We start from the raw sequence: 26,602 nt of genomic DNA, 5'->3' as shown, positions 1-26,602 counted from the left end.
CTGAGTCACCCAGTGCTGGCTATTAGAAACAAGTCACCGCTGGCTTCACTTTTTTGACCAAAACCTCAGACGTTACTGAATGTAGCTTCCAGGTTGATAAAGCCAATACATGAGCAGCGACCTTTTTTACATCAGTTTTAGGGGTTATTTTGTTTCGTTGGGGGGGGGGGTGCAACCAAGGTGACAATAGTTCAAAGCTCTCACCGAGTCTTTCTTTAACACTAGTGATGCTTGTTGTTCTTATTGATACCTGGACTTAAAATGAGCTCAGACTTTCATTAGAAGAACACATTTGCTTCAGGTGAGGCTTGAACTCACAACCTCAGCATTGCTCTACAAAGTACAGGCTTATAAGTACCTCAAGCAGTCCGATTGCGCCACTGGAGCTTGTGTGCTTGAGATTTTAGTCAAGTCTAGATTCTGACGTCTTCTTACAACTCAATGCTGAGTCACCCAGTGCTGGCTATTAGAAACAAGTCACCGCTGGCTTCACTTTTTTGACCCAAAACCTCAGACGTTACTGAATGTAGCTTCCAGGTTGATAAAGCCAATACATAAGCAACAACCTTTTTTACATCAGTTTTAGGGGTTATTTTGTTTTGTTTTGGGGGGGGGGGGGGGTATGCAACCCAGGTGACAATAGTTCAAAGCTCTTACAGAGTCTTTCTTTAACACTAGTCATGCCTGTTGTTCTTATTGATACCTGGACCTAAAAAGAGCTCAGACTTCCATCAGAAGCACACATTTGCTCCAGTTGAGGTTTGAATTCCCATCCTCGACATTGCTCTACAATCTACTGTCTTATAAGTACTGCGTGCTGACTAATTGCACCATTGGCGCTTGTGTGCAGCTCATGCTCATCAAGTCAAGACATCCTTACCTCCGGATTCAATGACGATACATTCATGATGCCTAAATGCAAATTTAAACTTTTATATAACTCACTTGTTGTTTTATGTGAAGACAAGTAGTCATTTGATATTTCATTTCTTTTGACCCCCCATGACTAGAGTATTTTAAACACCGTGAAATCTCTTATTCTTCTTTTAATTTTAATGTGCATGGTTTTGCAATAAAAGGAAAACTGGTATTTGAAACATCAAATTATGTTTGATGTTGGTACTGAACATCAGCTCTGAAGAATAAGGATAACAGCAATTAAACCAAACTCCAATGAGTGCAAATGCCTCTCACAAGTAACTCAAAGATTCTTTTGATGTTTTATAGAGAAAATGGAGCACATAACGAAAGAATATAGACGAGTATAGTTCATTTTCTTATTTTAATAATCTTCAGAATACAAAACTATAAAAATTTAATCCAGCAACATTAACTCTGTTCCTCTTATTTTGTCTTTTACTCTTTGCTTTTTAATTTTTTTAATGACATGCATGTATTTGATTTCTTTAATAAATCCAGTTATATTATTAATATTTCAACACAGATAATACAAAGGGAGAAACATAAAATATAAGTATGCATTTAATGTTACTAGCTTTGCATGTTTGTGATGAATTTTATTCTACAATAACAGCATTGACACCATATTCTCTAAACTGTTGAAAAAAATGACCCATTCTTTTTGTGAAGATGTAATCACTGGCTCGACAACATTATTCTGAGGTTTGAGGTTAAAAGAATATGACTTTTGTCTAGTTGATCATTTACTCTTTGAATTTTAAATTGTGTTTATAGAATATAAGTTTTGATTTGTTTACGTCTTTTCTCTGCTTTAAAATCTATAGTTCTCCTTTACAAAGTTGTAACCAATTTCACAATATACTGTGTTATGGGGGGGAAAGGGATGGGATGCAGTTTTTCACTGTGATCTCAGGTATGTGCTGTGTGAGCTTTTGTATGTTAAAGTATTTGGTATTTTGATAATGTTGCAAAGCAAGAAAGTCATGCTCTCACATACAGTGAAGACCAATTCTGACCAATCTAATGTGACTTAAATGCATTATCCAACAGACAAAGACACACGTAGACAGTCAGGGACATAGATGTGCACAGCAGATGGAGTGTACTACTTTCTTGCAGCTCTGCTATTCACTCTTCAGAAATATTTCCATCGGATGGCTGAGAGAATGGCATGGATGAAGTACAGGAGTGTGGCCACGAAGGCGAACACCTAAAACACAAACAAACACAACCAAAGAACATACTTAAAGCCTTTGCATTATTATTGCTGTTTAAGTTTGCTTTTTAATCCAATTTTGGGAAATCCATATTTGCTTTATTGCCAAGAATTACATGGAATTCTAGGTATAAATGCCAGTTAGCTTAGCTTAGCATAATAAGTGAAAGGAAATTCACATGAAGTTTCCACCTCTTTAAGCTAATAATCAGTGTGTGTTCGTAAGTACCCTTGGTTCAACCCATACCAACTAGGTCACTGATTAATGTTGTTCTGCATGTCCTGTTTGAATTGAGCAGACTCACTGGTTTTGGGAATGAGCAGCAGCCTGGTCCATTTTACTGAAATGTCACTGCAACAACTCAAAATGGAACTCTGTATTTTGTGTGGCCCCCACGTGCAGACGCATTTGCTCAAGATCAGCCTTTTTTCATCTGTGACAAGCACAGTGCACCAGTGGTGGACCTGCCAGTTCTAGTGTTCTATGGCAATTGGCACTCGGGTTCCACGGTGCTGGGTGGACACGGTGTTGTAAAGTCTGTTTCTGATTATTTGGTAAGAGATAGTCACACCGGTGACATGCTGGAGGTTGTTTTTTAGGGCTCTGGTAGTGCTCGTTCCTCCTTGCACAAAGGAGCACAAATGCCAGTCCTGCTGATGGTTTGGGGGCCTTCTACGGCCCTGTCCAGCTCTTCCAGGATAATTGCCTGTCTCCTGGAATTTCCTCCATGCTCTTTGACTGTCTCCCAGACTTTGCTGGAAGACAGTAAACCTCTGACTATGGCATGTATTGATGTGCCATGCTGGAGGAATTGTATAGGTATATTTCCTGAGTATTCGAAAGAAGTCAAAATAATTTTGAATAAGTTGATTAATTAAATATATTAAATAAAAATAAATCTGAACAAATATTTTGGACAGCTCTATTGTATTGAGTTATTGTACTTACCACAGCAGAAATGTAAGTCCGGTAGATTTTAAGGTCACCGCCGCCTTTCTTCTCGAGGGTGATGATAGCCAAATCCACCCCTGCACTTAAAAAAAAGAGCGCTGCCAGGCCATGGTAAGCAAAATCCTTCACAAACAGAGATTAAAACATTTTTACAACAAGGTCATAACCCATTAATTTTTCTAAATTTTATTCGCTGTCTGACTATTGTGTCTCTCTTACAGCAGCAGCCCAGTGAGAACTGTTTTTATGACCTCCGGCAGCGAAGATGATCATCCAGAGGAAGGTCATGACGAAGCAGAAAACAGAGACGAACATCACCCACCCCAGAGGGTTCGGTGGGTCCACGTGTGTCGATGCAACTAGAATCCAAACCAAACCACCAAATACCTGCAGAGATGAAGAAGAGAGAGCGTGAATGGAGATGGCACATTGAATTATAACATTTATGAGAACTAATGGGAATCCATCATATTCTTTTTCTGGTGAAGAGTTGGACATATTCAGCAAATAAGAATCTACAGCCAGCACATTTAACCTTAGTTTACCTAAGCTTAGCTCATCTGGGCTTAGGTAAGCAAGAAGACTAGAAACAGTAGCAATGGTAGCAAAATGTGAGCTTTCTAAAAAAGATAAAATATGTAACAAAAAACCCCAAAAAAACCACATCTAACATTAACTTGAATTGAATTAAAAACAACTAAATTAATTCGTTTGCTAATTTATTAAACATTACATGGTAAATTATAAGGAGGCTCTGTAAAAGCCACTTCAATTTTATTTTAAACTTATAACCATAAATATGACCTAAGTGCATAATGCAAAACACATGACATGCTTAAAATAAGTTAATCTTGCATAAAAAGCAACCAGTAATTAAAGACTTTAAAACAGGTGGTCGTGTGGGATTTAAAATATAACATTGTTACTCTAAAAGAGCTTTATCCTGCGCTTACTGTGCAATATGGATTGTTCCTTTAAGCCAAACTTGCCATAGAAAGAGAAATTACATCCATCATTTAAGGATTTCTGTAAATTATCTGACTATGAAAAAGGGCCATAGTGCTCAATAGTTTCAGTGATGTCATTTATTAACTCACAATGTTGGCATTGCTCTGCAGTGTACTGACTTTTAAGTACCACACGCTGACCGATTGTGCCACTGGAGCTTGACTGATGTGGAATTTATAGTCAAGCTAACTCATAACTTGCAGTTATTTCAGATTGTAATCTGAAACCTTAAAAGAACATTCCATGTGTTCATTAAAACCCACAAAAGCCACAACTGGGACATCACAGAACAATGATGTCAACAATTGAAATCCAGGGGAAATCTAAAATTGCTGCTTTTTTCAGTGTTATTTTTGATAAAAAGACTTAGCCAGCAGTTGGTGGAAGCTTTCTGATATTACAACATCATAAATAAAGCAATCACCAAATTAGCTTCAACTTTAATGTACTTCAGAGCATTGCTAAGGTTAGGAGTTCACGCCTTACTGGGAAAATGTTTGTTCCTCTATTCAAACAAAACACCTCAAAAGAAACGTTTTTTCATACAAGGATCAATGTTTCAATTTTGGGCTCATTTAAGACTAGTGGAAAAAAATATCTGAAATACACACTTAAGGGTTTATTTTACCACACTTAATAAACATTGATGGTAATGTTGATTTTCAACAGCCCATTCAAACACTAATCTCTGTCTCTACTGTTTCTGTACATTATCAGTCAAGCTTGCCATCATTAGCTAAGCTTAACGTTCAAATATGATTGTTTTTATTTACCTTTAGTCTAAACTTAATTAAAGTTCCTTCATAAGTCAAGAGCTGTCTTTTAAATGCTAATATCATAACCAGGAAATAAGAACAGGCAACAGTGCATGAATATAAATATCAAAAATATTCATCTGACTCATCGAATATAAAATAGTGGCGTTCAAAGTTTGTCAAAGTACTTTCAACGAAAAGCAAATCAGCTGCAAAGGAAGTCATATGTTGATTATACAAATATTTCTGTTTACATATGTGTGGGTGGAGGAGTTTCAACTTACCCAAGCGTTAACCCAGTTTTTTTCTAATCTCTAATCTCTCTGTAATTTTTTTGAGTTTTTTTTTGTAGCGTTGTTCTCCATCAAGTGTACATTTAACTCAGTTTAAAAAATTGTTGATAAAGGCGCTGTCACTGTATTTTGAATACTATCAGCCCATTCTGAATCATACATCACAAAGCCTAAAAACAGTGCAAACAGCAGTACACTCTCTACATTCAATACAGAGTCCAATGAACAATGTTTTTAGTCTTTTTCACTGAAAAAGATGTGAAAAAGAGTTAAACATGCAACATATTGCAAGTGTAGTAAATCAACAAGTTACCAGTCATGCAACACAAGGACATTTCACTGACAGCTTAAAAAGGGGAGGCAAATGTTATGAGTGTAGTCTCTCTGTTCATTGTGCCAGTAGGTCAAAATAAACAGAGGTATTCATAAATGTATGGACATGGTTGGCAACAAAATTCAGGTAGGATGTGGTATTTTAACAATTCTGAATTGGTACTACATGTGTAAGAAACTGTCATCCAGACTTTTACACCACCAGGAACCTGAACTGTTAAAACAATGCAGAATGTAGCCATGTTTAGGCCAGATTCAAAGCTTACAGTAAATTCAAGGCTCCTCAGGACACACAGCACTTTTGCCGTCTTCTATTGTCCAAATTTGGTGATCCTAGCCTGGGTTCCCACCAAGTATGGTACTCTGCTGCTTGTCACCCGTACTTCACTTCGAGGTTAGGCATTTACAGATGGCTGGGGAAAAAACGGCTATTTGACTTACTGTTGCTTCAGCATGAAAGAGTTCTCTGACATTTATGTTTTTCTGGCCATTCTCTATAAACCCTAGACATTGTTTTGTGGGAAAATAGCAGCAGATTAGCAATTTATGAAATACCCATAGGAGCCCATCTGGTACCAACAACCATACCGCACTCAAAGTCACTTAAATCACCTCTCCCCATACTGACACTCAATTTAAATTTCAGCGGGTCATCTTGACCATATCTGTGCTTAAATCCATTACATTCCACCCAAACAATTGGCTAATTAGTTCGTTAATTGTTAAATGAACTGTACACTTTGGAACGGGTAAAATAACTTGTTAATACAGCAAGTTTTTCCAGTGCAGTTTAGTCATTGGTGAACTGAAACAGTTCATAAAGGGCTTCTTACTGCATTCACATTTTGTGGCAACGTTCGAAACTCATCAGTCTTCAAGATATGAAAATGTTCATGTTTTTAACTGTTCTCATACAATATAACAGCATGACTGGCTGAGCGGAGCCAAAATAAACAAACTAAAACTTTAGTGAGGGTATTAGTTGTGAGAATAAAACATTTTTATCTGTGGAGTTTTGTTTTTTTCAGTTGTTATACGAGTGTCCTTTGTAATCAGTCAGGGTGAAGAAGAGCCAGCTGCATTCTTTCTTATTAACAGAGACACAATATAAGTGAAATGTGAGATGTGAAGAGAGATGATGCTCCTCCCACATGAAGAATTATCTCCACTGACTCTCTGTCTCCAAATCGTGCATTTTTATCCTGAAACAATGTGGCTACTATATGGAGCTATAGGCCCACTGAGATATAGGACCACTAAATGATCAGAAATACCAGCAGCTAATTTAAGTCATAAAATCAGAATTTGTATTTTGGTGAAAAGAAGTTTGAGTTTTGTTCATCCTTAAACTCACACCCAATATATAGCACTGTTACCAATTGTCCTTTATCCTGTAAAAATAGTTTAGGCATCAATTTTAGGCATCATATGAAGTATTTATATGAGCCGAAGGCTTATTTAACTCATATATATATGAACTTGTTGCCATGGCACACCTTAATGAAATAAGGTTTAAGGTTTACTTTAAAATGAGAACTATAAAATTGTAACTGCATCCTGAAGAGAATACTTAATGACCTGAAGATCATAGTCATTGTTGTCTGTCATTGCCCACTTACCAGTTCAGGTATGTAAAATATATCCGGTGCTGTGGTGCATATTCCCAGTCCACTGGGCAGGCTCCCCATGGGCTGAGCAGTTGTTGCAGCCATCTCTGCCTCTTCCTTCTCCCAGTGCTGATTTAACAGTGAGCACCTTGCTCTTTCCTCTGGACTAACGGTGCGGCAGCAGGTGTAAATGACCCTTTTAAGAAAGTCAGGTGAACAGTCAAACCCGTTCTGCTATTGTGGGGGAGAGATCCCTTCCCACAACAGCAAACCAGACACACCCTTCACCTTGCAGCACTGAACGCTGCCTGGAATTTAATGTGAACTGGTGACTTGTGACGGGGCTTTCAAAAAACTAGATGAGAGATCTTGTGGCCGCAGGCTAAGTTGAGTCTACTGATTTAATATCTTTGCTGTTGCTATTGAGTAAAGACACACTTCACTGACTTTTCAGTTCCCACTAACCTATAAACCCTTTCTTTGTGTTAGATAAATGCCTCAAGCCTCTATTTGTATTGCACACAGAGACTAACAGGTTTCTTTTCAAAATATAGATTCTAATGATTGTGGGTTAAGACAGTCTACTTTGATCTCACAGACACAAGGCTTCATTTTGAGCTGCACTAATCAATAATTAATTTCAACAATGGATCAAATGAGCATGTCCAGTGTGGGGGCTGACAGGCCTTGCATCTCCCTTTAGCATTTATAGCACCATGTTTCTAGTTGCTGTTTTGGCTTATGAGCTCAAAGTGTTAGTGTTCTACCTCATTACCTCCCCTGGTATCAGTTTCCAGCAACAGTAGGCAAACACAAAACTTTGTTTGCAACTAGCTGGTGGTGGAGCATTTAACTGCTAACATTGGATATTTTTCTAGGAAATGAGTTTCTGTTACATCAACTCAAAGCAGTCTGGTTGTTCTTCTCTGACCTCTGAAAGATCCCAACAGATCAGCAGTTTCTGAGATACTCAGACCAAGCCATCTGGCGCCAACAGCCCTCAAATTCAGTTAAATAAACCTTTGTCCCCATTTCTGATGCTCAGTGTGAACTTCAGCAGGTCGTGGCCTATAGATACGATCCTCAATGCACTGAGATGCTGCCATGTGACAGATTGATTGGTTATTTATGTTCACCCACAGTTGAACAGGTGTACCTAACAAAGTGGCCAATAACATTATAGCAGTCCCACACAAGGGACCATTTTTAAATAGAGCAAAATGTAATGTTGGATTACAGTGTTAGTTAAATTACAACATCCAGTCTCTTTATCAGGCATCAGTTTACTGCTAATTTCAAAAGCATATTTCCTGATGCTGCGTATTACTGAAACCACTCACCTTACTCTATTTTATTATGTAGGTGAGTGATAAAGGGAGAACAATAAACCAATGGGATGGTTCACTGACTCCTTGTTATATTTTATAAAGGGTACAACTGGTATAAATTTTCTTAGAACATTTACATCTGCATTAAATCTGTATTTTACACCATTTGATTGGACAATCTTCACCACCCCTGTAGTTTAATCAGTCTGACTCATTGCATGACATGCTGTGAGTCTTTGCTAATGTTGACACCCTCAAGAAACAAAACACATAATATTCCAATGTCCAATTCTTTTATTTCACAATGGAAATTCCACGACAAAAGTGTGAAGTGAATCATCTAGACATTTACATCATCAAATTTCAAATTTCAAATTAAAAGGCTGTCAGCAGGAAGCGTTATCTCCTTTACAGAAATGAAGCTCTAATAGTGGTTACACTGCAACGCTACACTGCAGGTAACTACTACATCACTCTATGATTGAAAGAAATAAGACGAGAGCAAAGAAACAATAAAACAAATTAATATATCTATATAAAGAAAACTCAAGTGTTGCTAATCCAAGACAATTTAACATTGTAAACACAGTCACTGCGGAACTATAGACAACAACACATGCATCTGACAATGCCTCTAGTGTCAGTCCAATCATACCCTTGTAGCGGCTCTCACTTTAGCTGAATAAATGGGTAGATCACCATCAAAGTGATCATTATTTTAGCTCGGCCCATCAAGTTGCAACAGATGAAATATAGGGCCCATTCCATTTATCGTTGGCCTTGTCTTCTGTAGGAACCAAAGTCACGATCCTCCCGCTTTTCCTGCTTTAGTTTTATAAATGTTTTTTGTGAGAACAAACTAAAAGTCTAACTGTGTTAAGCTGTAGAAGTAAGTCGTGTGACCAATGTTGGAAATATTTAAACGCTGTGGTGCTGGTTTAGCTCACACGATGAACATGTGACTGTATGCCACAAGTTAAACTCTGTTAAACTCTAGCCTAAGGCTGTATGTCTTTCCCTTTTGTCCCTTCTTCTCTCCACTATCTAATTCAGGCAAAACAGATATATATATATATATATATATATAGATATATAAATATTGAAATTTCAGCTATCATATTAGGTCATGTTACTAGTGTGTTACTAGTATGGTAGATGCAGAAAGATTTGTCTTTAAGCCAGCATCATTGACATGGTTTACTTACAGAAACTGAAGGAAACATCTTTTTTTTTTCTTGAAATGTCTCAGAAATATATTTAAAGAAAATTAGGACAGATCATGAGTTTTAAAAAAATGCATTTGTGTTTTTTTGTGTGTCAGTGTGCAATAAAATTTGTGAGCTGAGCTTTTAAATTGTATACTATTGAAAGTTACAGTGAAAATAAATCAAAAGTTATGATAATATCATTCCTGCTTCTGTTTAGATTAGTAATTTCATTAGTTATTTACACTCATCCATCTTCTTTAAACAACATTTAATTCTGACAACTTGTAATTCTCACTTCTCATGGATGGATTCTAAAAAACAACATTGAAAATTGTGAGGTAGGCTAATGTGATAATGCAATTTTTGTTTGAGTGTGTTTTCCACTTTTTCATGAATTTGATGTTTGGGCATATTGATTCAAAATAAATGCATAAAAAATAATTTTCCTCTCAATGTATTTGTGAAAGCTATGTGATTATTCTTTTTGTTGTTGTTGTTGTTGTTGTTGTTTTTCTCTTGAGTTGGTGACTTGTTTTAGGACCTCTTCCATCGAATGGCAGAGAATATGGCATGGAGGAAGTAGAGAAGAGTGGCCACATAGGACATCACCTAAAAAACAGACAGAAACACAGATGGATGATGGAGATGGTCACTTTGAGGTACAAGACTTTAGAGATTTTAACTTAACTTATAACTTTGATTTGATAACTTTCCTTGTTTTAGCAATTACAATTTGAGACACATATACTTTACTTGCATATTTTCAGTATCTTCCATAATTACATTTTCAATTCCTTGACATAAGAGAAATGTTTACACATCTACATTTGTACTGCTCAACAAATTACATTGTTAAAACATTTTAAAGCTTTGTTCTTTTACAACTACTTTAAAAATTACCAAAAGAGTTGGATAATTTCAGTATGTTGTGCTAAAATTGTCTGGAATTAAGTGAATTTGTCAGAAATACAAGTACAAGATTCGTTATTTCCACTTGTTTTAGTAAATAATGATATAATATTACCTTCAAGCAGTTCATTTATTATATAAGAACTTATCTTATTTCATATGCTGCTCAAAAAATCATAAATAAATAAACAAATTAGGGAACAGGAGTCATTGTAGTACTGACATATTTTTAATCCAAATTAAAAATATGTCAGTACATACTTCTAATTTGGATATCTCATTCTTCAAGATCTGACAGTTCCCTTAATGTTTTGAACAATAAATTTATGTGTTTTACGTACCACTGCAGAAATGTACAGTCGGTATATTTTGAGCAGTTCAGCTGATAGAAATCCTACTCCAATTTTAACTCCTTGTCCAATCCCATAGGTAATATAGGCCAGAGCCACTGATGCACTGAGGAAGAAAACCACCGCCACAAAATGATAGCCTGCATCCTGCAAATTGAAATATACAGAAAAAATAAGAAGAAGGAAATTAAAAAAAAAATAATAATAATAATAATAAATGGAGAAGATACTATAGGGCCTTCGCCCTCTCAGAAAGAGGGAGGGGGAGCAAAAGGGAAAATTTTCAAACAAAGTGGGGACAGGTTGATGGACTGTAAAACTTGTGGGAAAGTATCCCCCAAAACCCCAATTGCCACCCCGTGCTACCTCATTTTTAAGAATATTGCCAGGTAATGACCCTTCTTTAAGATAGGCCCTAAAAAATGTCCTTAATTGTCAGGTTTTCTGCTTATCGCTGCATTTTTAATAGCAACATTCAACAACAGTGTCCATTTTTCCTTAGTGGCAACAACAAACACCAAAGGTTAACTAAGACTGTTTATTGTTTACACGGAGTAAAGACAGTTCAAATTCTCAAAGGCAAGTACCGATTTTACTTTAGTAATAAATTAAATTTTCTTCTTTTTGTTGTGGTATTTTTGCAGTGTTTGATGTCTAATATATTGGTGCACATTTCTCAATGTCTACACTACTGTCACATGAGAAATGGAATTACACCTTTTATTATTTATTTATTATGTCTACGTTTTTATGTAACAAGACATAAAAGAAATCTGGTCCTGAGCAGGTTCTAAAATAATTTAAATATAATCTCAGATGAACAACAACATATTTATTTATCAAAAACTAAGCCTACTTTTAGCCCCAGTAACTTGAAGTCATCGTTTTCTGTATGACTTTATTAGTCTTTCGTATCATTGTGGCGGAATTTCGTCCCACTGTTCTTTTACAACAGCTAATTGTAAAGAACAGTGGGCATTCATTGAGACTGGTATGCATTCCTTTGTCTAAAGTCCAACACATTTCAGTCAGATTAAGGTCTGAACTTTAACTGGTGATTCCAACTCTTGGATTTTTTTGTAGATTTGCTAATGTGTTTGGGATCATTGTCCTGTTATGTGACTCGTTTTCAGCCAAGCCCTAGGGCAGATGGCCTAACATTTGACTCTAGAATACTGGTATACAGAGAAATTCACAGTTGACTCAATGACTGCAGGATACCCAGCTTCTGTGGCTGTGAAATAATCCCAAATCATCATCCTTTCACCACACAAAAAGTGTTTGTTAATGTTGTGTTTGGTTTTTACCAAACACTTCATATCCCGCTAACACATAACAATGCTCCGGAGAAACTTCCAAAATGTCTCTTTTTCCAGAGGTGGCCACACTTGCTGATGATCAATCAATCAATGAATTTTCATTACTACTTGCTCTCTTAATTCCTATAAAAGCATTGCTTTAGAGGAGCATACATTGCCTCTGCATTTTCGCTTAAGTTCTGTTAAATAAAAAAAATAACTTTTTAATATGTCAAGCATTGTTCCTCATCTGTGGTTTGATTTACATAACTGTACGACCTGCTGAGCACAAGATGATTTGGAATTTAAAGAAGGTTTACTTCATCGATCCATTATTAACTATTTATCTAATTAGGCTATTAAGCAGTCAGTGGGAGTGTCTAACCAGTGCTGGCCAGATGCTGCTCTGATTGCCTCCGCAGAGGAAGATGAAGAACCAGAGTGTCGTCATTACGAAGCAGAAGATAGACACAAACATCACCCAGCCCAGAGGGTTATCTGGATCAACTTTAGCCGATGCCACCAGGATCCACACCAAACCACCAAACACCTGCAGGGTCACACAGAGGAGGGGAAAAGAGACAATGATTGATGACATTGCAATGCAGTGGCTTGATTTCCACAGAGAGGGAATTCTACACACCAACTTTGTAAAGTTTTTTATTAGAAATTTATAGTATTGAGTGTAAGCTTTAAGCTATTTTCCAGCCCTCTGAAAGGTTATTCATAGCTTCATGAAAATTGGTACAGTGCCCTTTAAACTAAGGCTTGGTCACACAAACACACACATAATGGCCATGTTGTCACTCTTGGGTGTATTGCCTCAGCCTTTATATCTCCTCCTTTGGCAAACATTATGCTTGAAAGAGTCTTTGGTATTTAGATGGAGCATGAACCTTCCACCATTTGTTCCTTGATAAGAGGCACATTAAAATGCTTCACCATAGGTCACAGATAGTGTGCGCAGGAAAAATATTTTTATTCATTGTCATTTTTTAAACAAGCAACAGAAATTTTTGACTGTTTCATGTTAGGCCATCTTCACAGAGGGACGCCAATGTAGGAAAGCTCAGGTGTAAATAATAACATTTCTACATTTTATTTAGCACATTCAGTTTCAAGGTCCTAAAGGCTTTCTGAGACACACTCCAAGAATAAACTTGTGCTTTCACACTAAAACAGGTGAACAGGTCTGCTATGAAAAATATCTGTTTTTATCCTGTCTTTATATTAAAGGCTTCATCCAGACACTCTTCAAGCCAATCAGCTTCAGACCTTCAAGTATCAGGTGCGCAGGAGCTGAGCAAGAGAAAACAGCAGCTGAGGCTCATTCAGTCGAAACTGGCATCTTGGTGTTCCAGTGAGGACATTTTACACAAGTGCCAAAAACAAAAAAGCCCTTCTGCTTCTCAGTAGCTCAGTAGTATATCATATCTTCTGGGAGATAAAACAAAAGCCTTTTTCAGTTTTATACTTTCTCTCAGATGAGTAATAATTTTTATTATTTTATTAATAGTATATATCCAAAAGAAATTTAGTCAATTTATTTTAGGTGAAGATCTAAAATGAACATTCTCCATCACTTATTTAATCTTCTGATTTTTCAGTTGAAACGCTACTTAAAGGAACTTGAAACAGGTCTGTTTGTATTCAGAACTGCTCGAGTGAATCGATTTGTCTAGCAATCATTTTTATAAATTTAGCTGGACTCAAGTCTAGTTAGGTTAGTTAGGTATAACGTAATAAAAACAATAAGAACTAAAATAATAATCCTTCCCATAAAAAAACAACAAAATCATGTTCAGTCAGCTGTGCAAACACAGAGAGCTCAAATTATGGACAGCCTATTCCTAATCTATGTGTTGTTGTTTTTTTAGTCAGTGCCCATGAAGAACATGCAATGTCCTGGATTAAACACTGTGACAGACAAACATTGCTCTACTCTGCTCATTCATCTCAAATGGTATATTTAAAGTGAGACATGTCTCCGCCAAGTAAAATAAATAAAAATAACTGCATTTACTTCAATTTATGTAGTGCTTTTCTGGTCTTGGTGGCCACTTGAGGTATGTTAGAATGCTTCTTAGCTGTCATTGTTAATTGTTGTTTAAACAATCCACATGACAAAAAAGAGTAAAAAGATGAATAAAGAATACACAACATTCATGATATCATTTTTTTTTAATGCAAAAAAGTTTTGGTTTAATCACTACTTGTGAATCTTATTTGTACAATGTCAGAATATTTTTTTAATTGTCAAATTGTGAAGTAACAACTGCCTGTTTTTTTTTTTTTCTTTAAACCTTTAATAGGCGAAACTCTCTGGCAAAATTTCTGACAGTGAATCATGAAGGAAATGGAGACCAGAGAGTAGCAAACAATAGGTGCTTCTACAAAAATTGTTTTAATATATGGACAAATATTGCATAAGCCTTATCACAACTTATCTCATCTAAAACCACACAGGTAAAACATATCCATTTTACATCCATTCCAGGTAAAAGGGAACGCACCGTGAATATACAAATTTATGCAAAAATATATGAAAAAAAACAGGTGGGTGGGGCTTCTGTACTCGCAGTCAAAGCTTGACTGTTTACTCTGACTGAAAACAACAGGAAAAATGTTTATAATGGAGCATTTAAGTCAGTGTGAAGACTTAATCTGTGACTCAATATTTTCATCAACCTTTTTCCATCTTTAATGTGATAAAATCGTTTGTTCGCACAGAGGTAGGTTTGGATAGATTTAATCCCTTAATAGATGAAATCATTATTTTAAAACTTTGACCAATATTAAAATTAGTTTGATGATCTGAAGCCTTTAAGTGTGAAAAATGCTTTTTTCACACAACAGTATGCACACCTGAATGGGTGGCTGGCTAAACCTAAATTAGGTATACTAGTATTTTTTAGCACCTATATCTGTGGCTGAATCACAGCTGAAATCCACTGTTGTCAGTCTAGACTGAATATAACTGCTGTTTCCATGCCAACAGAGGGTGGTGAAAGCGTTTGAGTGGAGTATACCTTTAAATCAGCTGGACGTGGATCCTACAGCCATGTGGTCTGAGTTTATGGTCTCAGTGATTATTTGAAATAACCAAGCTTCAAGCTGAAAACTAGTGTTGAATATGTTTGTGTGTGATGGTAAGTTAGCTTTGAGGCACAATTCATTTGAATTTCAGTAGTGGGACCACACCTCACACACTCCCCTTTCACTCATATATCGTGAAATGTCCTCCTGCCCTACTTGCAGTTTGTTCTTATTTCTGTGCCCCACCCTCCCAGCTCTCGTCTTATTTCTCACGTCTCACGTAGATACCAAGAGTGCTTTCTGCCCAGAGGGCCCTGAGGCCCTCACCAAATCGGCAACTTTGCTGACTTTGTCCAACATTTTCTGTCAATAAACATTGTCCAGTGAAGTCTGATCCCTGCTAGTGAATTGTAGGTTTAAGGACAATTTCAATTAAAAAATGTTAAAAACATCAACCATCTTTTTCAATTCATTCCTTCACTTTATTGCCATTGCTTGCCTTGTGCAGGTGTTTTTGTTCTCTAGCGTTTCCTTTTTTTTCCTCACAGTCCTTCACAGTACACGGTAATTCCAGGAAAATAACTTGGTTGCCAAAAACTAAGCCAAACTCACCCTCATTTGCCTTTTTTATCCGTTATCAGTTAAATTTACACTGACAACAAGAGTAGGTAAACTTCATCAGTAGATTTCCATTCTTGTGCAGCAGCAAAAATTTCTGGCACAACTTCACCTACTTCCATTGTGCATGGAGAGGATGAGAAACTAACAATGCAGGAGCTCCAGCAACACTTAAAAGTAAATAGGAACAACTTTATTAACTGACCAACGCGTTTTGGCTTGTGGCCTTCATCAGGCTTGTATAATGTTTCATGAAAAGTGAAAGCCATCCAGTGTTCCATGAGGGTTTATGACTACTTTGATATATATAAGGGTTACAGGTGCCTTTCCACGTGTTATGCAGATTTAATCTGTGCGTTGCTTGCATCAAAACAAAACGTAAAGATAAAGTTGGGTTTGGTATTTACAGCTTTAGTGTCATTTTAATGAGGGGCATGCATGCCAAAAAAGGTGACAACTTGTTTGCTTTAATTCTAAAATGTCACAGAATACAAAGTTTTTTCTTTGTGGTTTGAGCAATACAGAGAATGTTTTCAATAACAAAATGTCTCTATATGATATTATAAACAAATAAGAAGTACTAATACCTATCCCTGCACTCTCACATTTAAAGTAATAGCTGTTATGCAGGTCTAAAGATATTGCACAAACCTTTTTCAGGATAAGTTTATGAGATATATATTTTAAAAAATCAGTCCTTCTTCATTAACAGCTCAAAGTTAATACTCAATTTTTTTTCATCTAATTATTTTCTGGATTGAAAAAACATCAAAGCCTAATAATCTTCACTTTTCACTTTTCAATATAATACAGTCCAGTCCATCACCACCTGTTACATCCATGATTGTGATCATAGGGGAAAATCATGGTGAAAGTGAAAGTGAGGATGCCAGTGACAACATAAGTATTGTGCAAATTGCAGAAATATTTTTTTATTCATTTTGAGGATATAAAAGTAGAACTAATGGCTGATTAGTGCAGAGACTGCATCAAAGATGTTTTCTGACAAATAAAATGTTTTTTTTTATATTTAGGGTTTTCCTGTTGCTATGGAAACAAATAATTTTCACCAAAAAAGCTGCTTTTTATTAACTCCAATTAACAGTGGTTCCAGCTGACCAGCAAAACAAGACGAGAAAAATCTTATCAGAATGGAAACTTGCCTCAAAAGAGAAATGAGGAGAAGAAGATTTTACTTTAAATAATGTTGGCCTGGTTGAATAAGGAATGAAATAAGGAAAATGTGTTAAACAAACATATGAAAGAGAATAAAATAAAAGGCTGTCAGTGCAAAAATAAGACATGTCTGAACCACAAAAGAGGGTAAAACTCAACATGGAAAAGTAACACATCCCTTCTAACAACACAAATTACAAAACAAGAAACTCACAAACTCGGGGATGAAGAATATGTCAGGAAAGCTGGTGAAGATCCTTCCGCCTGATGGCAGAGCATCACCTGAGGTGGTGGAAGCCATAGTCCAAAACAGTGTGCAAACACGTATGGGCTGTCTTAGAGAATGAGATGTGTAACCTGTTTCAAGGTGCCTTTAAACACTGTCTTTCTGTCTCGTTTTCCCTCCTGCACCTCCCTCTATTTTTCCTCTACTCCACCTCCCCATCCATTCCTACTGTTCAAACTACCAGTTTGACAGGTGGGTTTCTTTTTGTTTGTGCAACAGGATGATGTATTATGACCCTCTTTGCATGTGTGTGGTTCTCTGTGCAGTTTTTATGCGTGAGCCTCCATTTCCGTGGTATTTGTTGATGGTTCTCTATTAATAATATCAACTTGTTTACATGCACACAAAAAGGGATAGTGAAGCAACTCTAAGCACTTTTCTGGATATAAAAGGAGTTTCAGCTGAACGTTAGAGTAATGCCGGCTTTACTCCAGCTCTCACTGAAATATGATCACTTCATTTTAAAAAAAACACACACACAGTGAAAGACAAATGCAAATAATGAGGCTTCCCAAGCCAGTTGGTGACATGGTTGCTGCTTCCATCTATAATCACTTTATACTTCTAATAAAATTTTTAGCTGTTGTAGGTGATATTAAAATAAACTCTTATCCAGCTAGTCATCATCTGATCAGCCTCAAACCATCAAATGGGTTCCAAAATTTATTCTGCAGTGTCACAACAACAACAAACATACAAACAAGAGAATTCACTGCTTAAGAAGAAAAACCTGTTCTGACCGTCACACAGTATAGGTGGAGGTGGAGGTATAGTATTTGGGCATGATGCTTGGAAGCTCATTGTCAAGTACATTAAACACGACAGTCGATTTACATGTGAGTTGAGGATTTTTTAAGGCTCTGATGCCATTTTATATGACTGACCTGTTAATCATATAGTCACTGACATCTGAGTTAATGTTTGCTTTTGACTTTGTGTCTTAATGTGTTTGTGTAGGATCTGACTGAAGTGCATTCCTCTTAAACTAGTGTCTTTTATTAGCTGTCTGCTGAAACTGCAGAAGTTTAGGTCTAAAAGACTGGGCGAGGGATGCATAGACTGAAGTTTTGTTTGGTGCACATGAGTCTGAACAGGAAAGAGTAGAGACTTAAAGGATCAAACGCGCAGATAGATAAAGAGGTCTGAAATGAAACAAGAGAACAAACATGAGAACAACCAGCGAGAAACAGGGAAGTTGGGAGTGGCAGGAGTTAAATTGATTAATTGTTACGTCATATATTTCCACTTGGCAACATTTCAGCACTTTGGAGTACAGCACTTTTTTCCTCTTCCTCTATTTCTTTTTTCCTTCTAAAACAAAGTAATAGTTAGTTGCTGTAGGATAAGCCTTAGATGTTCATCCAGGTCATCGTAGTCAAAGGAGCTTGCAAAGAAAAGCGTCTGGACTTCTTTAAGTTACTTGAAGACGTTTCACCTCTCATCCGAGAGGCTTCTTCAGTTCTAAGGTCAAATGGTGGAGAGTCCCAGATATAAACCTGGTAGGAGTGTCCCCCCACAGAGGGACAAAAGGACCCCCTGATGATCCTCTAATCGCCTGAGCCAAGGTGTGGAACTGGGTGTGGGTCCCAATCAGCCAGAGTTTCGGGTGAGTTCATTGTGAAACCTGGCCCCACCTTATCATGCGAATTCCTGAGGTCAGATGGCCCAGGGTGTGAGTGGGCGTTAAGGCGTCTGGGAAGGGATCTTATTAGACACCAACTGTCTGTCATCTATAATCCAGTTTTGAGTTCCCTCCCCAGACGCCTTAACGCCCACTCACACCCTGGGCCATTAAGGCTGACCTCAGGAATTCGCATGATAAGGTGGGGCCAGGTTTCACAATGAACTCACCTGAAACTCTGGCTGATTGGGACCCACACCCAGTTCCACACCTTGGCTCAGGCGATTAGAGGATCATCAGGGGGTCCTTTTGTCCCTCTGTGGGGGAAACTCCCACCAGGTTTATATCTGGGACTCCCCACCATTTGACCTTAGAACTGAAGAAGCCTCTCGGATGAGAGGTGAAACGTCTTCAAGTAACTTAAAGAAGTCCAGACGCTTTTCTTTGCAAGCTCCTTTGACAATAAACAGCATATGAATTTAAATTATTACTGCTACACCTGCATCACATGGGTGTTTCCATGGATTTTACTTCCTATCATAGATACATTGATTAACAGTGAATAATCGTTTTGAGTTGTAAAATCTGAAGCCTAAATATATCTGAAGAATTTTAAAAGAATTCTGATACACTGTGTTAGTGATAATTCAGATCAGGGTTGCAGGTGGGCTGGAGCCTAACCCAGCTACCATAGAGCAAAAGGCAGGGTATACCCTGAACAGATCACCAGTCTGCCGCAGGGGTAAGCGACAGACAACCATTCACATATACATTCTCACCTATGGACTATTTAGAATCACAAATTAAGATAACCTGACTAACAGCATATCATTCGAGTGTTGCAGGAAGCTGGCAAGAACCTACACAAGCACAGGGAGAACATGCAAATGCAAAAAGCCCCTGGCCAGATGTTGGATTCAAACCTAGGACCTTCTTGCTATGAGGTAAGAGTGCTGCCTCTTTAGTGCATTCCATTACTGGTAATATGAGTTGTTAAACAAGTCTCTGCCTAAGATTATGTGTAAAAAAAAATTTGTGGAGCATTAAAAAAAAATTGGCATTTTTAAAAAATATAATCAATATGCGATTTAAAGGTGAGTTCAAATCAATCCACACATGAAGTACATGCCAAATTTCAAATTTCTGATCTTCCCAGCCGTCATTACATATTAGAGGCAAATGATAACTTAAGATTGACATTCTACTTCGCATTTTAATATTTGGATATATTAAGCAAAGTTTGCAAAGGATGTACATTTTTGTATCTAAATCCATCCGACTTATTTATAAACTTGTAAAAACGAAGCCTTTGATGATAGCATTATATTGGTGTAGGCAACAGTGTTGGGAAGGTTACTTTTAAAATGTATTCCATTACAGATTACAGAATACATGCCCCATAATGTATTCTGTAACATATTCCGTTACGTTACTCAATGAGAGTAACGTATTCTGAATACTTTGGATTACTTAATATATTATCATGCTGTTTACAACTACATGAATGTACTATTGCTGTGATTTATTACTGTTACTGAAGGTCCGCGGTAAAGGGACCTCTGGCTAATACGGTGGGTTCTGTGTCGGGCTCGTAGCCGAAAAATAGCTTTACTTTGTTGTCTGGGTCAACTTTGCTAGCGAGAGACAGAGAGAGGCGTTGAAAAGCTGCTCCAACGGAACTTATTGTTTTCGGAGGAAAACACGAACACGGTGTACAGTTGAGTCTTAATAGCTTACTTACAACTGGGCTCGTCAGGCACTCTTCTTGGCTGCAACGGTTATTATTATATTTACATGCTTCCAGCTCCCGTTTTTGCTCGATGACAGCTCCTACTTTTCCTTTTTCTCCCTCCCTCGCTCACAGACACATAACGTGTATGGCAGTCCATTCTCCCTGCAGCACGGACTACACTGCCTATGATGCTACATTCTTTAGAGCTATACCGGTAGCATTCTGCCTATTAGCTTAGCACAACAATAACAAAAAGGCCTCTCTCACCCAGGAAACACGCAGAGAGAGAGCGTCACCCTGTAACCATGGCAACCGTAACGCTGCCACCTGGAACAACCGAACGTAGCTGTCAAACAAAACCCAAACAGGCCTGACCCGCCACAATATGAAACAGGGAAGTACCGCCGTGTAATCCATTTATTTCAACAAAGTAACTGTATTCTAAATACCACCTTTTTAAACGGTAACTGTAACGGAATACAGTTACTCATATTTTGTATTTTAAATACGTAACGGCGGTACATGTATTCCGTTACTCCCCAACACTGGTAGGCAATCACATAAAAAGAGCAGTAAGTGATTATTAAAAAGAAGCGGTCCTTAGATGCAACCCTGAGGTACCCCTCTGTGCTGACTAATCATACTTCACACCCTATTGCACAAATAGCTGGGAAAACATATCAATGCATTCTAGGAAAGGTTTGTCCAAAAAAAGATCATGATTGACCAAATCATCAGCGTTTTTCATATGAATAAACACTGCCCCTCATACCTATACATTTGAAGTTAGCAGCATGCAAAAGAGGACAGGTTTAAAATAGTGCTGTCAGCATTAGTCTCGTTAAAATGACGTTGACGTCATAACCGAATTAACGCGCCCTGTCCGTGGGGCTGCACGGTGATAACGCGTTAATGAGCTAACCATGCTAACACGTTGACGTGGTGCAGCACTACGCACTGGGCGATCCGCGCTAACTTGCTAATGGAGATTTGCCACGTTAATGCAGTTATGATGTTAACGTCATTTTAACTACAGGGTGGGCCATTTATATGGATACACCGTAATAACATGGGAATGGTTGGTGATATTAAAGTCCTGTTTGTGGCACATTAGTATATGTGAGGGGGCAAACTCCTCAAGATGGGTGGTGACCATGGTGGCCATTTAGAAGTCGGCCATCTTGGATACAACTTTTGTTTTTCCAATAGGAAGAGAGCCAGGTGACACATCAAACTTACTTGCCTCATCACTGAACAAAATCTTCTGTGTGAACTGAGGGTCCTGTTCCAATTTTTGTTTTGCCCATTCTGCAAATTCTGTGCACCGATCTGGGTCATCCTTGTTGAGATGCTGCAGTAGCTGGAGTTTGTAAGGGTGCCATTTGTGAGTAGCTAATATCCGCCGAGGGGATGTTCGACTAATGCCACTCTCTAGTGACATGCGGCGAGTGCTACGCTGTGGGCTCTTGCTGGGACAGCCACTGATGTTTCTTCATTAGTGACAGTATTCTTGCGTCCACATTTTGGCAAATCCAACACTGAACCAGTTTCACGAAATTTAGCAAGCAGTTTGCTAACTGTAGCATGGGAGATGGGTGGTCTCGTAGGGTGTCTTGCATTGAAATCTGCTGCAATGACCCGGTTACTGCATTCACCAGATATTAACACAATTTCGATCCGCTCCTCACGTGTTAACCTCTTCGACATGTCAATGGCTGTGAACAAAGAGAAACTTGTAAATAACTCATGAAAGAATAAAGATACGTTGAAACCAAGCACACCATTGTTTTTCTTTTGACATTACCAATAAGTTTGATGTGTCACATGGCCCTCTTCCTATTGAAAAAACAAAAGTTGTATCGAAGATGGCCGACTTCTAAATGGCCACCATGATCACCACCCATCTTGAGGAGTTTGCCCCCTCACATATACTAATGTGCCACAAACAGGACTTTAATATCACCAACCATTCCCATGTTATTACGGTGTATCCATATAAATGGCCCACCCTGGAGATTAATGCTGACAGCACTAGTTTAAAATAGAAATAAATGTTTTCATTACTTGGCTCTAAAATGAACCAATACTGCTTCTCAAAACAAGGAGACCTTTCTGAGTACAGCTAGCGGTTCTGTCATGATCCTGGGCCATGTTGGCCCAGCATTCTTAGTTTTCGTATGTTTTGTATTTTGTTCTTTATTTATGCCTTGGTTCCTAGGTGGTTCTGTTAAGATGTTCCCTATTTGTTTTCCCCATGTGACTTTACCCCCTGTGTGCCCATCTGTGTATCGGTGAGTCCTTGTCTCCCCTCCTTGTGTTTTATTCCATGTTTCCCAAGCCCATTATGTCTGTGCCCTCCCCGTGCTCTCTCTCTCTCCTCTTGTCTGCACCTCTGTGTACTTCCTGTTTTACTTTGACAGTCTCCCGTCAGTGTTGTGTTTACTCCTGCCATGTCTCGTTATGATTATCAGTGTCACCTGTGTCCCCCGTGTGCTCCTACTTCCCTCGTTAACCCTCTGTGTATATATCCACGTCTCCCTCAGTTGAGTGTCGCGTTCTCCCTCATTGAGGGCCGTGTGTTTCTCCATATAATACGTTATAGTTTCCAGTTTAGTTTGTATGCTTTTTCTTTCCAGCAATAAAGCTGTGTTTTGAGTTCATTCCTGCATCCGTGAGCTTGCGTGTGGGTCCAACTCCTGCCTGCCACACAGCCCAATCATGACAGGTCCAGGGTCTTGCTGAGCACAGATGATCTTGTATTATTTAATAGATCTTTGTTTTAATTGGAAACTGACAGCCTACAAATTTTCACAAAAACAATAATGTGCCTAATATGCTTTAGAACTTTGTAAGATGAATTTCTGAGTTAAAGATTAGAAATGACTGGAGAAAAAAAAGTGGGTACAATTTCTAATTTCATGTAATCTTAACAGCATACATTTCTCTCACCTCAATAACACATTTTACTTGACTATACTTTGATTTACTACTTTCAAAACTAGTTGTATAACAATGAATTAGAAAAAAAAGCTTTGAAATTAATGTCTGTTTTCCTGTTTAGTGTATTCTGTGATTTCTGTTTAACATGCAATTTCAATATTGGACTGTGAGTCACTCTGAAAGAGTAGCTTTCAAACCTTCCACATGCACATTCCCTCTTTCAGTGACAAATACTTGTTTTGTTCTGCTGATGCTGACACACCCTCTGTCAACCCATTTGTCTGTTAAAGCTAATACGTATAAGGACATGCTCCTGTTTAACAACAAAATATGCGGTCAGGTACACTATCAAGTGAAACTGAAGCAAGGATCTTGTTTGCCATGGTAATGTGATCACCATGGCAAACATTTCTTCATTTATAGAAAATATATTTTATTTAGTTTTATTTGCACAAATAATCCTGCTGAGGGTTAAATAATAACAATAATATTAAATAATATATTAAGTATATGACTAGTATTAAAGTATACGTATTAGTATTATTCACAGAAATGCACCATTATTTAAAGTTTTCTAAATAAATCACTCAAGCCTGAAAGACACTTCACTCAAGGATAAACTAGTGTTGTGTTTACACATAACAATAAACCAATTTTTTAAATAAGCACTTTGCTACTAGCTGCCCATCATAAAAACATATTATTGGTTCCCATTTCTTTCTTGAATTAGAAAAAATTAGAATATAAATATGCTGTTTGACAAGCATAAAATTGTATTTTGACACCAAGGTGATTCCCAAAACACTATTAGCTCAAAAACCTAGCCTCTCATAGCACAGTGTGTCACATGTCCTCAAAAAAACTGAGGAAACTGAGCAAGTGGAGGACAAAAGAAGAAGTGGCAACATGAGAAGCTTGAGAAAAACCAAGGAAACACTACCATATTCAGAACAATAGGTAGGATTTTAAATCCCAACCAAGGGCATGCATCCAGTAAGGGCTCCAGTCTAGGTCCCCCCCATGCTACCCAGGCCTACCTCAAAATATGATTAAGAGACACATAACTGAAGCCATGCTGCCCTTTGCCCATAAGCTGAGGAACCAGGGCACACTGATGAGAAGTGGGCTACTGGAATAAGCTATAAGTGGACAAGGCATGAGAATAGGGAATTGTTGAAGTGCTACTACGCATCTAACCCCAGCAAAAGGTGATACGTGAAAGAGATATGGAACCTATGGATTCCTTGACACCCAACATCTACACTAACATCGAAACGACTAGTACCTCAGTGTTCGAACATTCGGAATAAGCAAGTGCTGCCACAACTAGAGATTCTCCAGGAACAACACAAATGTTACGGCAGAGCAGAGGTATAATCATCCTCACACTCTGACATTGGGTACAAAGCCCTAAAGAACAACTGGCGGTCCCTTTTAACAGCAAGAAACCTCCAGCAGAATCAGGCTCAGGGAGGGGCAGTTATCTGCTGCGACTGGTTTAAGGTGAGGGGAGAGGGACAGTAACACAGAGAATGAAAAATGTGAGTGAACTAGAAACAGTCAGTGCATCATGGCTGTAACAGCCCAAACTTATTGTAGTGTAACCAATGCCGGATTCAGGTTATCCTATATGCTTGCTCAAAAAGGACTGGTATATGAAGAGAAGGATTTTAAATTTGATCCTGGATTTAACAGGGAGCTAATGAATAGAAGCCAACATGAAATATGCTCTCTCTTTCTAGTCCCTGTCAGTACTTTTGCTGCGGCATTTTGTATCCACTGAAGGCTCTTCAGGGAGTTTTTAGGACAGTCTGATAATAATGAATTACAGTAGCCCAGCCTAAAAGTAATTAATGCATGAATTAGCTTTTCAACATCACTCTGAGACAGGATATTTCTAAATTTAGAGATATTGCACAAATGCAAGAAAGCAGTCCTACATATCTGTTCAATACATGAGCAGGTCTTGGCAGAAACACCAGAGGGGCAAAACACCAGCTGCTGGTATATATCCAACCATCATCGGGGTAAAAGCACATTAAAGAACTTAAAACTGCAATCCTTTTCATCTTTGTGCAAATTCATTTAGTCTTCATCTGATTAGTTTGATTTTAACTTGCACAAATATTGCATTTTAGATGTGACTTTGTGGCAAACACAATCTTAGAATAACTGTTGATGTTGTAGCTATCATATTGCAATATAAAACCCCCTCAGTCATTACCACCAGACAAACACACAAGACAGAATAAGCAGACATGAGAGAGACACACCTTGCACTAGATCCTCTATTCTGGATCTAGTTACAGGATACACGCGCACACACACACACTCACATACACATACACAAATACACACAAAGACAATGACAGAAAATGCATTATATTTTGTGTCCTAAGCCTGGACAACAAACCCATTGCACGTCCAGGGACTCAGGACTCCCCCAATACTGTGAACTGTAACCTCGAGGTAACCTCGAGCTGCACCTATACATAGTAAACTTAGCCTGTTTTTTAATTTACACGTTTGCTCTACTAAGCTTCATAGGATTTATTTTATAGCTGTCAAATGACCTGTACCCTCAAACATCATTGAATGCATTACAAACATGTTTTAATCAAAACTGGATGCTAAGATCTAATAACTAGATATGTAGTAAACACTGTGTTCCTGAAAATGCCTGAAGCATTTTAATATCTTTCAGCTCTTTTAGTTGGCTTACTTTCCGTTTGGTTAATGGTCCAAACATCTAAAACTTTTCAGCTGTGTCAAGTTCTTACAAAATGTCCACTGAATGCTACTTGAAACAAAATTAGAAAGAAAGAAAGAAAGAAAGAAAGAAAGAAAGAAAGAAAGGAAACAAATTAAAACTACAGTAAAGATGCAAAACACAAAGGCACACACATATATACATTGTAACCCATTCACCTAGCAATTTTGTGCACAAGCTCTAATTTCAAACAAAAAGTTGTTTAAGCCATTAAAAGATGGTTAGTCTCCATTTAAATTAAGGGA

At 37.8% G+C, this 26,602-nt stretch overlaps 3 protein-coding genes across 3 annotated transcripts in view; all 3 read right to left on the bottom strand.

The window, feature by feature from the left end:
* Positions 1–751: 751 nt before the first annotated feature.
* Positions 752–9,514, bottom strand: LOC146505676 (myelin and lymphocyte protein-like). The gene is made up of 4 exons (XM_085183444.1): positions 7,098–9,514; positions 3,309–3,476; positions 3,087–3,212; positions 752–2,131 (listed from the first exon to the last, which is right to left on the bottom strand). Exons 1-4 carry the CDS (start codon positions 7,188–7,190, stop codon positions 2,057–2,059), a joined length of 462 nt encoding a protein of 153 aa, XP_085039570.1. The 5' UTR covers positions 7,191–9,514; the 3' UTR covers positions 752–2,056.
* A 600-nt stretch (positions 9,515–10,114) lies between these two features.
* Positions 10,115–18,644, bottom strand: LOC146505675 (myelin and lymphocyte protein-like). Its single transcript, XM_085183443.1, has 4 exons — positions 17,223–18,644; positions 12,564–12,728; positions 10,872–11,027; positions 10,115–10,230 (listed from the first exon to the last, which is right to left on the bottom strand). Exons 1-4 carry the CDS (start codon positions 17,307–17,309, stop codon positions 10,156–10,158), a joined length of 483 nt encoding a protein of 160 aa, XP_085039569.1. The 5' UTR covers positions 17,310–18,644; the 3' UTR covers positions 10,115–10,155.
* nphp1 (nephronophthisis 1) overlaps positions 12,695–26,602 on the bottom strand; it is a 26,803-nt gene continuing 12,895 nt past the window's right edge. The window contains exon 22 of the mRNA XM_085183429.1: positions 12,695–12,728. The gene's annotated coding sequence lies outside the window, so the exon portion shown is untranslated. The remainder of the gene's footprint in view (positions 12,729–26,602) is intronic.

The sequence above is a fragment of the Neolamprologus multifasciatus genome, chromosome 13 (assembly GCF_963576455.1).
Source record: "Neolamprologus multifasciatus chromosome 13, fNeoMul1.2, whole genome shotgun sequence".
NCBI lineage: Eukaryota > Metazoa > Chordata > Actinopteri > Cichliformes > Cichlidae > Neolamprologus > Neolamprologus multifasciatus.
Note: the sequence above shows the minus strand (reverse complement) of the source record. Positions and strands in the feature narration are given on the sequence as shown.

Bases quoted from the DNA above. Each gene is read 5' to 3' on its own strand.
- LOC146505676 (XM_085183444.1), bottom strand. From the start codon at position 7,190: ATGGCTGCAACAACTGCTCAGCCCATGGGGAGCCTGCCCAGTGGACTG. The intron at 3,477-7,097 runs GTAAGTGGGCAA...TCATCTCTGCAG, and splicing joins TATTTTACATACCTGAACTG to GTATTTGGTGGTTTGGTTTG. The intron at 2,132-3,086 runs GTAAGTACAATA...TTTGTGTTTTAG, and splicing joins GGACTTACATTTCTGCTGTG to GTGTTCGCCTTCGTGGCCAC.
- LOC146505675 (XM_085183443.1), bottom strand. From the start codon at position 17,309: ATGGCTTCCACCACCTCAGGTGATGCTCTGCCATCAGGCGGAAGGATC. The intron at 11,028-12,563 runs GTTAGACACTCC...TTCAATTTGCAG, and splicing joins GCAGCATCTGGCCAGCACTG to GATGCAGGCTATCATTTTGT. The intron at 10,231-10,871 runs GTACGTAAAACA...TCTGTTTTTTAG, and splicing joins GACTGTACATTTCTGCAGTG to GTGATGTCCTATGTGGCCAC.